We start from the raw sequence: 14,105 nt of genomic DNA, 5'->3' as shown, positions 1-14,105 counted from the left end.
TTATAGACAAGATCTCCCCTGTGGTCTACAAGATCCGCATCCCCAAAGGCGGTTTGGCAGAGGGGGAAGACAAGTGGGTCCACATTAACCAGTTGAAGTGTTGCCATCCCAGGCACACTCTGCAACAACTGGAGGAATCCTCTGGAATCCTAGAGGGTACTGTCTCAGATTAATTCAGTTCTAACTTAAAATATCCTACATATCGCCTATCAAATTCTGAGTTTCTCAATGGGGGTGTTTTCGCTTTTGAATGCAAAAAGAAATGTGCATGTTCATATGTTTTGACTATAAATTTATATGCCACCCCACTATATCAATGGTGGGGGAAAAATGTCTATGAATAGGTATTGCCGCTCTTCCTTTGTCGTCCTAGGAGAAAGAAAACCTTGAGACTGGCCAGGGAGGACGATCCAGAGACCGGGAGCAGAGACGCAAGGGGCCCGGGGTACTGCCCAATCTTCCCATCAGGACCGGCGAGGAGAACCGATCGATCTGACCGGATGGAGAAAAAGATGCTGAACTGTGCCATCTATTGGAAGAAGATGAGGAAACATCCCAGATCTTGCGAGTTCCATCAGTGAAACAAAATGGCCATCGCAAGAGGGGGGCTTGTGGGATGTTGTTACCCATGCATCCGAGCCCTACCACAAAAACTGTGCAGTACTGGCATTGAAAACATCATGATGGCCAGAGCTTCCCAGAAAATGCCCAGGGAAATGCATGAAGAATAGGCGGGCACCCATTTTTGCCGATGTTATGGGCACAGAAGGGCACTGCCTAAAACCACCATTGGACTACCCACACAGTAGCCTGAAACCATTGAGAATGGCAATGCTGATTGCCAAAAGCAACCTAGAACTGTGGGGAATTCATTTCTTAAATCCCAAAAATCGTTGCATTACCAGTACTCACCACTATCAGAAAGCCGGCGTTTTAAAACAACACCAGACATTTGTGTAAAACTGAATAAATGAACCCAAAGCAGGCCAAAGAAAGACTTACTAAGAGGTGGATACAATGTAAAGTTATATGCTGAAGTGACATGAATGTTCATAACAAGACTGGCTGAGCTCTGCAGGTCTGCAGCGGCTTAAACTGAAACTGGATTTAAAATTACCAAAAATCGAAATGTGTAAATAAACTGAGGGACAGACTTGTGACTGCCACATAGTTTGTCACTGTTAAAATGTCATAGTTTTGAACTTAGAATCAGCATTCTAGCTGCATATGTAAAAATTGTCTTGACTTAAACTGGGGAACAAAAAGTGACATTTTATCTGAAACCTGGCTTAATGAAACTGAATTCTGCTCACCAGCTACCCCCGACAGGAGTTGAGACTTGCACAACAGCTGTGTTCCCAGGCCTAGCTGCCTTTTGCTGTTCTCACCAAAAGGGATATGACACTTCTCTGATTGAATTACCTGGGCTCTGCAGGAAATTGAACAAAGCCCTGTCCTGACTCAGGCAAATGTTTTATTATGGGGGTCGTAAAAGTGGCTTCCTCCTGGAAGGAAAGGGAAGGAGCACTGCCTGTGAGAGCAAGCTGGCTTGGCAGAACTGGAAAAACCAGAAATTCAACCTTGTGCTGGGGGAAACCACACCCCTTTGGGGCCAGAACATAAATCTAAAAAGATGGATCATTCATAGAGCAGACTTGTGAAAATGTTATAAGTGATATCATTATTCTTGTGATTTTTCTGTGCACATTTGAAGACGTGGTAGGACCCGGTGGTATGTTCAGGGGGGTTTTAGCGGAAAAGAGGATATTACTCTAAATGTATGTATGTTAAAAATCTGACACTCCACCACCTAATGCCCACACACCATGGGCACATCTGTGTAAATGCGGGGAAAAATCCAATATTGGTAACCCGACTAAAAAGTGAAATATGTTGCCATTTTTGAACCCAAGCTCCTAGGAAGAGCAGATTTGGGACAGAGACTACCTCATGTGATAGGTAATATGCACATGCAATGACAAACCACTATGTATTTGAGAAATGTGCATTTTGAATCAAATATAGATTTGTGGGCAAACTGACCAGGGGAGGATCCTCTGACCCCTAAAACCTACAGCATCACTCTGACTCACAGTTCCTTCCCCAATCATGGGAGAGGGGAGAATTGGGCCAATGACAAGTTGAAAGAGGGGCTGGCTAGTGATGCTGCACACACACCCACTTTCAAAACACATAAAAGCAGACAGTCAGGACAGATAGAGACATTCAATTCCATTTGAAGCGGAGCATGCTGATCGACGACTTCACATCCAGAGATCCAGACTTCAAATCCATCAATCTCCAGAGCCTGTAGCAGTACCTAGAAAGCAGAGCAGTATCCAGAATCCATAGAGGCTAGACCAGCAGAGCAGAGCTGACCCAGACCGCTGTTAGCAGAACCAGAGAGCTGACCCAGATCACTGTGAAGAGACCCAGACCAGACCGGAGTCCAGTCCAAAACCTGACCAGATCCGTGGCGAGGCCTAATTCAAAAATATATTGTGAGTACCTAGCAGAACTGTGCAGAACCAATCTCTTAGTTAAAATAATATAATTCAATCTATTTTAATCTAACCAGAACTGCCTAAAAGCTGTCACCTGTCATTTTCTATCTGCAAGCTGTAACCTGTCGCTTTGAACTTTTAAAATTTCAAATCCAAAAAAACTACCTTTATTTAATCGTCCGTATCTCTGGAACCGTTTGGGCTAGGAACTTGGTTTAACTTTCCTCTGAAAGCTTAGAATCTCACCTTTTCGACAAGCCTAGACTTCCTACTCCTCATACTTTTGCAGTAAGCACGATTCTCGCACTCGCAAATTTTACCGCGATTTGCGATTTGGTTAAAAATCCAGCCACGTGTGAAAACAGCAGCTTCCTTGCTTTGCTTGCTAAAAATTTGTTTGCCTCTTAAGAACCATCCCTGAATCATTGCTAGAGTGAGCCTGGACTAATATTAACTAGATACCACTCACCCTGAACCTCTAGAGGGAATTAAAAGCATTTTAGCATATTTTTCACTTCATTGCCAGCACATATGAAAGCATTTTGGGCCTGTGTTTCAAACTTCTGTAGTCTAAGCATGCTGGGGTGAACTGAATTACATTTGATTGCATTTCTGAGAACTGTGTGCTTTCCTTCCATTTCCTTGCATTGCATAAAGGGGGGAGTGGATTGCCAGAGAAAAGTGATTACATTGTTTTGTTGAAATCATATTGAGTATTTCTGTACTGCAATTTCATTCCACCTTGCATCCATTTGAAACCATAAAAGTATTGTTGCTATCTTATCCATCCTATAACCACACATCATTGATTATAAGGAAGTGTGCTAGTGACGGACTATCCATTATTGATTACTGCTCAGATTAAGTGTGATATTCAATTATTAATTTATTATAAAGTGTGATATATATATCTATTGTTTAAATGATCAAATAAATCTTTTAAACTTGCAAAACAGAACTACTTCTTGGCTCAGTGGGGTCAGGGGGATTCCAAGAGAGGGGTGTTATATAGGGGTAGTCATCCAGAACGCATGAACTGGACGTAAAGATATATCAATAAGGGTTTCCATTCAGTATCCCAGACTAGGCATTGACTTAGCTGTAGTCTTGAATTGAATCCTCTTACACTCAGCTGAGAAATGTGAACAGGGTATATGCAACACAGAGAAGAAGCTCGCGACTCCCTGACAATTGTGCAAAACCGCATTTGTGTGGATATGATCAGACAATTTGTAAATGCCTGGGCTACTCTAAACTGGTTCAAGACACAGGAAACAAGTGTTCCCATCAGGCATTATTTATAGCCAGTGCAGCAGATGTCGACAATAGAGCCAGAGGCTTCACAGCCATTGGTTTAGTCAACTCTGCTAGAAAGAAGTAATACATACATCTTCCTATTACAAAACAAAAAACAAACAATGACATTATATTAAATATGGAATTTAACAATTACTCAACTTGTTGCTCTTAAAATGGTGTCACATATAGAGAAATTCAAAGCAACACATGTACAAAAAAGTGAAATAAGCCATACACAATGCAAAAGTCATGATGAATGTACATAAACACACAAGACAGAACATCAATTCAATGAACCAAGTAAAAGAATAATAAAAGAGGAGGAACACCCAAGCATAAAACAATAGATGTCGGAAGCCACCAATAGACTTCAATCCCACCCCTAATCACCTATGAGGGCCCTTCCCAATACCTGGAGGACATAGGGCACCTACTCTATGGGCCTCATTAGGACCCAGGCGGTAAGGGGTTTACGGCGGCGTAAACAGCGCCGACCCTTACCACCTGATTCCGAGGTCCCTTAGCGCCATGGAGGTTTTAACACCTGCTTTTAGCAGGTTTTAAAATCCATGGCGCTAAGGGACCTTGTTGTTAATTACGCCACCGTAATTTACGGTGGCGTAATTAACGCCTTCCCCACTCCCATTATGCCCTATGGGGCAAAAATGGGAATGGGGAAGGGTAAATGGGTTAATGGGGACTTACCGCCCCACTCACCTCGGAATGGGGCGGTAAGTCCGCCAACCACCATGGCGTGAACGTAGTTTACGCCATGGTGGTAAAGGTACAACCCAGGCGGTAACTTACCGCCTGGGTTGTAATGAGGCCCTATATCTTTTAAAGATGGGGGGTGCACATCAAAGGTCTTGGTTGTTGAAAGCTGCCTGCAAGAGCTTGTTTTATCTACCCTGGCCTCTGTATAGACATGTACTTAGACACACACTCGCACATCTCTATATTTTTCTTTTTGTACTGTGTCAGTCACTTCCAAAGTTGCCTGCATGTGCCTGTGCCTCATGATACAGCATCCATAGGCAGAAACAAAGTGATGGGTTTCCTCAGATCTCTCACATCGCATCAATATCCATACTTGGAGGATGTAAGAGTATTTTCATACAGAGACCCTCCTGGCCACTATCATCTGCTAGTATGCCCTTGCGGTATTGAGGCACCCTAAGAGCTATTGCAGTACATCCACATACTCACCACATGTATGTGTATATGCATAGAGTACTAAGAAGCCTATGAGCTCTCACAATGTACCTCTATCCACAACTGCAGCCCATAAGGTATTGCAAGTGATCTTGTATAGCACCAGTCTGCCACTACTTCTGGCCTCACTGTACTTGGCGCTGTAATGGAAAAGGGGTGTGGGGTTCATTGGTGGGACAGTAGAAAAGACAAATGCAAATCCTTTGGTGTTGTTGGATCGGTTCAGGTCAGACATATCGGGTTCCTGAGTGCCAGTCTTCTTTTCATGTGTTTGGTGAAAGAAACTTGTGAGTATGTAAGCCATAGGGAAGAACGCTAGATCTGAAAAACTACAGCACTTTGGGTCTAGTTAGCCACTGATATGGACAAGTGTGACAGGGTTAAAGAGGAGCTCGGTTAGTGGTGATGTGCTAGTTCCCAGACCTGTGCAGGCAGTCTCTGGGTTATTTGTGTGAGCAGTGTAAGGTGGAAGGAAATCTTAGAGGGGAGTTGGTTAAATGGGGGAAGGCACAGTAGGCCTTGCAAGGCAAAACACCCTGTAACCCTGCACTCCTACTCCTGGTCACTTGCAGACAGGTTCCATGTCTCAGGCTTCCAATTGCACCTCACTCTCTCTCTCTCTCTGTCTCTCTCTTTTTCTCTCTATCGCTCTTTGGGCCTCATTACAAGTTTGGCAATAGCCTTGCGGGTAAAACCGGCAAGCTGCTGCCAAACTTTCAAAAAGTTCTGGCACCTGCAAATGGGCAATTACCGGGTCATTACGGCCCTGCCGGGCTCGGTAATTGCCCATTTGCGGGTGCCGGAATGAAATGCTCCCCATTCCCATTGAGCCGCAAAGGGCTCAATTGGGAGGTCAGATGCACCGGCACCATACAGAATGGTGTTGGTGCATCCGACATGCTTTGCTCATGGGTGCCGGTACGTGAGCAGAACTCGTAGTTTGCCGGTCTGGTAACAACCATTGTTACCGGACCGGCAAACTTATAATGTGGCCCTTTGTCTCTCTCTCTCTCTCTCTCTTTCTCATTGTCTCTCATTTACTCTCTGTCTCAAATAGATATATTGTACCCCATGAAGAACAAAACAAGCAGCTGCAGGTTGGCAGATGATTGAAAGGTTCCGGGTGGAACTCAGATGTTACCACAACAAGTTATGGTTTATGGGAGGCAAGAACATAAAAAAAAAAATCAATTGTGTGAGGCAGACACCTTCGCCCGTGAAACATAGCATTGGAAAACACACACACACACACACATATACACACACACACACACACCCCTCCCACCCCCACCACCCCTCCGACCATGGTCGTGATATCTTTGTTGCAGACTCCCAATGCCTTCATGGCTTCCTTTCCCTGCGCTGGAACCAGGTGTTGGGTGGGGTTAGCAGCCTGACTCCACCCCCAGTCTGAGACAGGCCTGCAGAAGAGGAGTGAGGGGGAGTTATTTGTCCTCATGAAATGTGTGACATCATGGCAGGTCTCCCAAATGCCTTTCATAGGACTGTCATTGAGTCTGGGCATGAGTGCTGATAGCCTGCATCCCTTAAACATGCACAACACAACTACGGTTCGGTTCCCGAGGGCGTTCAACCAACCAGCGCTTTGAGGTCATACCAATGATATACAAGGTGCTATGTAAATGCCAACATAACATAACATGACAACACTGCAGAGCATTAGGGACACCATCAGTCTTTCCATTTGAAAACAGTCTAAAACTATTTTGATTGTTTTCAAATACAAAGCCTACATTTCCATTGTGGAGGGAGTGCAAACACCTTGTTCCATAATGCAAACAAAGTATATCATTTTTACCAAGACACTTTACAGGACACAGAGGGTCCCAAGTAATGGAGGGGCAGTACCCGAGCCAACCCGTTGGTGGCACTGGTCTCACATTAAACAAAGCAAAGAGCATGAACATGCATAATGCGCGTCGCGAATACCCTGCAGGAACACACACTTGCTGGTGTACTCTCAACTTATTTTCGACCCATAGACCAATGGAACTCAACACTACTATCTTTTTCATGTAACCAGCGCTGGTTAAACATGTCTCCCTGGAGCTCGGAAAGGCTACATGCATTTGCCCCTTTCATGAAGATAATCTGCTGTTGTTGCACAGCCTCAAGTCGACAGGACCAAAGTTGAGATACTTACCCACTTGGACACTGGAACGTCTCATTGGAACTTTAATGAATATGCATGTTTAGGTTGTACGCTGCAGACAATATTAAGGTACAGCTTTGTACGTTTGTCTAAAAGCGACTGTAACAAGCCACTCACCTAAAGAAATACAAAAAAGACGTGTTGTTGCGCGCTAATGTATCCTAACCGCTCACTTATGGGATGTGACTAAGACGTAATTGTGTTGTTGCGGGCTAATGGAACCTAACCGCCGACTTTGTGATGTGACTAAGATGTAATCGTGTAACAGTGCCTGGATGCCCCTCTGCTGTGTGAGCACTTTATAAATGCAAATAAATAAGTAAATGCATTTCAAAGATGTGCACCCTGTACAATTTGCAACACTATACAAAACGCTCCTCCTTTCTTGGGTTTGTTCCTGTACAATTTGCAACACTATACAAAACGCTCCTCCTTTCTTGGGTTTGTTTCCAGGTGTTAATAATGTAATTAATGCCCTGAAATGGAAATGCTTGTTTATAGGGTGGGCTGAGGAAAATCTGCCGAATCACCAGCCCAACTCCTCCCACCTTCCCCCTCCACCACTAACTCTCGGCCCTGTCTCTGGTGGAATCCCACAGTTATTATTTTCCATTTCCAGCACAGCATGTAACTGCAGAGTACCGTATTTTGATATGTATTTCCGTAAACCAGTATCAGGCTCAGACTGGGCTTTAGGGCAATAGGGCCTCAAAACGCAAAATGGTGGCGTGGGGCATGTTTTTTGGGGGTCAAAGTGGTCCCGTTTTTTGGCCAATGTTGGCCAGTTTGATGAGATACTTCACTATGCGGCTAGGAGTTTTGACCATTGTTGCTGAATACATATTCTTTACATTGCACAATTTGAATCACAACTAGAGCTGTGGCCCACTTTTTCACTGGTGCCTGAGACAAAAGAAAAGAAAAGAAAAGAAACGGTATGCAGGCACGCACATATTACTATATCAAAGGACTTCCTAGGCCTGATTGAAAAAGGCGGTGTCAATCAGGCCCGCTTTCTCTCTGGGAACTCACCATTCATTCCTGTCTGCGTCACAGTTGCAGCGGTGTTGGGAATCGACGCAGTTTCCCTGCGAGGAACACGGACACTTCTGAGTATCTGGAAAGGATCCGCCCCAGTATGTCTGTGATTCATTGGTGCGCCCGACCCACCAGCTGAACGGCATTCGGTCTGCAAAGAAATTAGACGACAGTTAGCATCACTTCTTTATCAAATTGAAACATGCTTCCACTCAAGGTGTATTTATGGTGCATATCTGCGGGTGCAATACATTGATTGCGCGTTTGAATATTATATTCTGATGCATTGAAAGATTGCAGCATTTTTGTTGTTGCTTTTTTCAGCTGTGAAGCACAAGCGCTTAATGCATTGAGGCGAGATATTGAAATCGTTTATCTTAAGCAGACCAAGTATACACAATCCTTTAAACCAGCAAATGAAAAAGGGATGCTGTCCTACTAAAGCCCAGGGCAATTTATACTAAAATGCAAGGATCATTAGAGATCATGCAAATACGTGCTTAGACACCTATAAACCGACTCACCTCACTATAGCTGAGAAACTAACACAGCTGAATTCAATTGCACATTAAATAGCTCCCGGTTGCATATTGCCGTGAAATAACGTTAGAGACTTTCATCAGTGGGCGCCGTTCCTAATGGCATACATGGAAGCATAAGCCTCTTGACTGGGATACGTCGCACTAGAGCATGCTATTAAATCAGACACGATGCAGAATTAGCCCCAAACAAGACCACTACCAGCGGGCCGACAGGGAACTCCACCATGGATGGAAAACCAAAGCACTGAAATCAAAAATGCGGCACCGACTCGGAAATAATGAAACATTCTCAAAGCAAACAGCTTCAAAACGGATTTCGGCATCAGTTACGGGGGCATGTGTTCGTGCCAGAGGTGTGGGTGGCTCCATAAGGGTGTCTGGAATATGAGCCAAAGGCTTTATCTGACATGACCTCTCCCTGCTCAACCACTGCAGTAGCCTCCTGTCTGGCCTCCCTAACAAACTTAATCCTACAACTTCAAGCTATTGAGAAAATGGCCACCAGATTCAGCCTGGGCCCCAAGGCATTGGATCACATCATGCCAGCACTCCCCGCCCTCCACCGGCTCCCTGTAAGGACACGTGCACCAGCGTCAAAACCACATGCACCATCCATAGAGCATTCTGGAACATTGATCTGCTCGATCTGAAGTAAAGGAGTAATGCACACTTTCCCTCCAGAAAGCTAAGCTTGAGCGGCTCCCGATCTCTTGGCGTCAATTCCGTCAACAAAAAGGCATTGGGTGGCAGGACAGAGGGTTCAGCCGAAGCCATCCCTGTGGAATGAACTCCCAGCGGCCATTGGATCCTTGGGTAACACTCTTCATTTACGCACCAATTGAAAATTCTCCTTTTCAGGATGCTCTAAAGTCTTGATGCTGATGTACCTGCCACTTCAAACCTACTGGATCGCTGACCTACCACTAGCCCGATCCTGACCCAACCTGGTAAGCACTTGTTCAGGACTGTGCACTCTTGATTCTTGCGTGTACGATTCTTTATGCAGGTATAACTCTCTCTTCTCCCATGTCCTTCCTTCCCTTGCACTTAGTGGACCTGATCAACTCCAATGTCAGGGGGAGATTAGCGCCCTCTTCCCACTCCACTTTGCTCTGGAGACTTGACGGTGTGCCTTTCTCCAAGACTAAAGCCGTATAAAGGGGGCCCACACAAAGGCTTATAGAGTCTGCACAGGATAATGAACTCTGTCTTGTTTTCTTGTTTTTTCTGTCTCCACTTGGATCCCCCCTTGCAATGTTCCATATTTGCACGCCATAGTGCAAAGAATGTGTTAAAACAAGCAAAACCGCCTTTACATCTTTTATGCACTATGTCTGGCAAAAACACATAGCAAACAGTATTTATGAAGGCTTGGAATCCACCTGCTTTAATCAGTTGCAAAAACATATGAATTAATTGTATCCTTTGGTTTTAGGCCAGTGTGAAGATGTCATGAGGCGTGGGAATGGATGGAAGGACAATATGTCCGGTCCTGAGACCCACCTGCACCTGCACAAACACAGGAAATCTGCTGGAGCATAGCCCTTTTTTTGTTATCTTTCTTGGATTGCAAAATTAGCCCCTATGTCTTTTAAATGGGTGAAGTGCAGACCTCATGTTGGCCACAATCGCAGATTGATTTTCACCAAGTTGCATTTGCTTTATGTACTTAGTGCACTAGTGCATAGCAAATTGCAATATCAAAGCCTAGCACGATGCTGACCCTGATCAGACCTTTCTTTCATAGAATGAGACGGAGCACAAGCCACCACTTGCCCATATGTGCTGGTAATTGTAATTGTTTATTTGTAAAGCACTTATACACAAGTGAAGTTTTTCAAAGCGGGAAGGGAACAAGGGAATCCAGTCGTCATTCTTAGGCCTTGAAGTTTCAGAATGATCCAACAAAAATAACTAGCATACTAGGCCAGAGGCATTTGTACTAGTGCAGTGCACGACTGGAAGCAATGAGAGAAGAGGTGTGGAGAAAGAAAAGAGCATAACATCAACAAACTACCATACTATGCCTAAGTAGTGCAAGTGCATGAGCAAGAGTGGGGGGAGAAGGGTGGGGGTAGTGTACCCCCTTGTTTTCTGTCTTTCCTTTTGGAATAGAGGAAGCAGATACGCTGAGGTTCTTTATGGCACAGCGGCATGGATTTGACCAGTGAATAGGATAAGGGTTGGTATAGATTTGTGCCTTCGTGGGCTAGGCTGGTCGCCTTCAGAAGCTGATGACGCATCAAGTGACCCATGACAGCTCATCACATTTTAGGTGAGGTTAAATCCCTTCAGCGTGTGCTGCGTGCAGTCTTATGCACTGCTACTGAGATGGTTTTTTGTGCAGACTTCCCAAATAAGTTTGGGTGACAGGAAGTGTGGTTGGAGCACTTCCCAGGAGCTTTGATCATTTGGGACGCTCAGTCCATTGAAGCTATAGGGCATCACAAGCTACATTATGAAAGACCGTCTTGAGGGGATGGAGGGTGTAAACATGATCCTGTGAGCAGTACAAGAAAGACATGTGAACTGTTTTGTGTGAAACTGCAAACAGGCAAGTTAAGAGTTGAGCATGTTCTATTAGATAACTTAATGTTATAGTAGCATTTGGAAAGGAAACATCACTGATACTTAGTGTCCTTGTTTTGATGCATTACCCGCGTTGAAAGTTTTATTTACGCTTAGTGTTTTCCGATTTGCCTTTTTTTTATTTTTCGGACACATTCAGTTATGGACTGCATTCCTTTAATGATATTGAGATGTGCGTGGAGAAGTTAATGTGAACAGAAAAACAACAATGCTACGTTTATTCATCTGCGCAAACAGCAACTTGGCTATTCACTTCTTTATTAGTCGCATACATATCTTTATCTGTTAAACTTTAAGTGAATCGTAGCTTGGTAGACTTTATTCTTCTTCTAACAGAGGTCAAAGTGGGAGGGAACTAAAGGGCGCAACAATCCCTTACTTTTCCTTGGGAAATCTGTCATCGTTCCTGTACTTTATGTGACCTGGATTACCCTTCCAGGACGTAGGAAAGGCCACCTTTTCAAAATGGTGTTTAACTGTTACCCTGCTGGGGATTCGAACCTAGTTCCTGCCAGTAACAAACCAGTTGGACATCTCATTGCACTATTTCACAGATGCTGGGATCTATTTGTATTTATGTAGTGGGTATCCATAGTGCGCCTATACACAAGGTGTTTCAAAGTGCAACACAACAAGATGGGGGGGAACTTGTGACATTCATATTGTGTAAGTGCAGTACCAAGAAGTGCAGGGCATACAGGAGGAAGGACATGCCGGTGAGGCCGGAAGGGCCTGTGGGTCAAGGGAGTGCCAGCGGATGCCCAGTGGACAGTGCCGGGGAATGCAGAGAGTGCAGGGGTAAGAAGGTCCACATGCTAAGTGCGAGCGAAGAGACTGGAAGGGCTCAAGGGGTGCAGGCCCAGCCAGGCTAGTGCAGGGAGAGGGAGCCCAGAGGGCAAGTGCAGGTTATGGGGTGGTCAGGGGAGACCAAGTGCAGGGGTAGACTGGTCGAGGAGGGCCCATTGCCCTGCAAGAAACTAAAGGAACCAGACAGCCAGTCAAAAGAGACAGAGGGGGACATTAGCAGGAGAGGGGGAGAGGGAAGGAGAAAGAGAAAAGAAGGGTCTTAAGAAGCTTCCGGAACTTAAGGAGATCCAGCTCACTCTGAGAGGGACAGAGGCTACCCCAGAGAGAGGCCCCTGCGGAAGAGAGAGAACTACCACACACTCTCTGCTTGGAAAAGTGTCTGATCTACAGAGTTGGGGCTAGAAGACTGAAGGGCTCTAGCAAGAGGGTATTTAGGAACAGAGAATTGGACGTAGCAGCTCCCAGACCACAGAAAGCCTTATGGATGACGCAGAGTGCTTTGAACTTGATGGTTGCAGAAACCGAGAGCCAGCGGAGTGATTTTAGTTGCTTTGAAGAGATGCAGTCCCTGGTATTGAGGCCAAGGATAAGTCTTACAGTCCTATTCGGGATTAGTTGAATAGGTTGAAGGGAGGGCTTAGGCAGATTGAGGAAGACACTGTTGCAGTAGTCCAGCCTGGAGAGGACCTGTTTCTGGAGACATTGAGTTTCTGGGGGGAGATGAGGAAAGGGAGAATGCCTCTGAGGAGGTGCAGCTAAAAGTGGGCCTACTTGGCAAGGTCCGCATTGTGAGGAGAGATGGAGAGAGAGGAGTTAAAGATGACACCAAGGTGTTTTCCCTCACAGGAGGGTGAGGGGAGGGAGCCCACAGACGGTGGCCAGAGTGTAGGAGGCAAGGAGGGAGCTGTTGTCCCAATGTGAAGGATATCCGTTATACTGGCATTGAAGCAGAGATCGTTAGCAGTGCAACATGCCTGAATAGCAGACACACAATCAGGAATGAGAGAGGAAGAGGAGGATGCAGAGCAGGGAAGCTTGAAGAAGAGCTGTGTATCTTTTGCATACGACTAGAAGATAGGCGAGAAGGCAGAGATCAAATGGGCTAGAGAAGCAAGGTAGAAGTTGGGCACCAAGGGAGGCCTAAGACTGGGTCAGGGAAACAGGAGCATTGTAGAGAAGAGCAAGGGCAGGATGACCTGAGATTTAGTAATGAAGTGATGGCTTTATTTATTTCAAAAGGCTGCTTGAGACATAAATCCCATTCCCAAGCAGTCAAAAAAAGCTCAGCTTGGCAGCTAGCTGCAAATTGCTGAAAGCGCAGTGGTGTTTGCTGGTAAGGGGAGGGATGTGTCAGTGTCAGTGGCTATAGTGCTCAGCGTGTCCCTTAAGAGGTGCCAGTGGTGATTGGAAGGGGAGGCTGCATAAAGCTGCATGCTGAAGGGGGCAATGACACACTTATAGTGGTCAATTACTTGCTTATTCTTTCACTTTGTTGTCTTCGCTCTTGCCATAACTGTTGTGAAACATAGTATTGTGGGGTGGAGTGGAGGAAAGGGCAGACCCAGATAGTGGTTTTGAACTATTGCAGGCCCAGCTGAAGATGTGGGTGGGCGCATTTGAACATGATGGTTGAGGGCCCCCCTTTGCTTAGAGTGGAAAATAGTCTGGGGCAGCCGTGAGGTGCATATATTATGATGGAGACAAATACAGCCGGTATTAATAGCCGCTGATTATCACGAGACAGCCAGCTAGATGGAAGCTGAAATACTAAAGGCCCACTGAAAAGCTATACATCCTCTATTGTCAGCTAGTGGCTGATGTGGAGAAACTGGTGTTAAATGTCAACACAGTGATAACACTTTTGTACACCCTGAGGCAAGTGACAGCTGGAAAGAACCCAAAACTGAAAAGGTTGAAGGGCCCTGATGCCATTCCTGGTTG

At 45.3% G+C, this 14,105-nt stretch overlaps 1 protein-coding gene across 1 annotated transcript in view; it reads right to left on the bottom strand.

The window, feature by feature from the left end:
- Positions 1-14,105, bottom strand: part of LOC138510185 (contactin-associated protein-like 4) — a 2,554,874-nt gene that overhangs the window by 441,727 nt on the left and 2,099,042 nt on the right. The window contains exon 14 of the mRNA XM_069625670.1: positions 8,221-8,377. Within this exon, the coding sequence (XP_069481771.1) occupies positions 8,221-8,377 (157 nt within the window). The remainder of the gene's footprint in view (positions 1-8,220; positions 8,378-14,105) is intronic.

Source organism: Ambystoma mexicanum, chromosome 6p, assembly GCF_040938575.1.
Source record: "Ambystoma mexicanum isolate Mex_15411 chromosome 6p, UKY_AmexF1_1, whole genome shotgun sequence".
Lineage (NCBI taxonomy): Eukaryota > Metazoa > Chordata > Amphibia > Caudata > Ambystomatidae > Ambystoma > Ambystoma mexicanum.
This window is presented reverse-complemented; position numbering and strand designations above follow the sequence as displayed.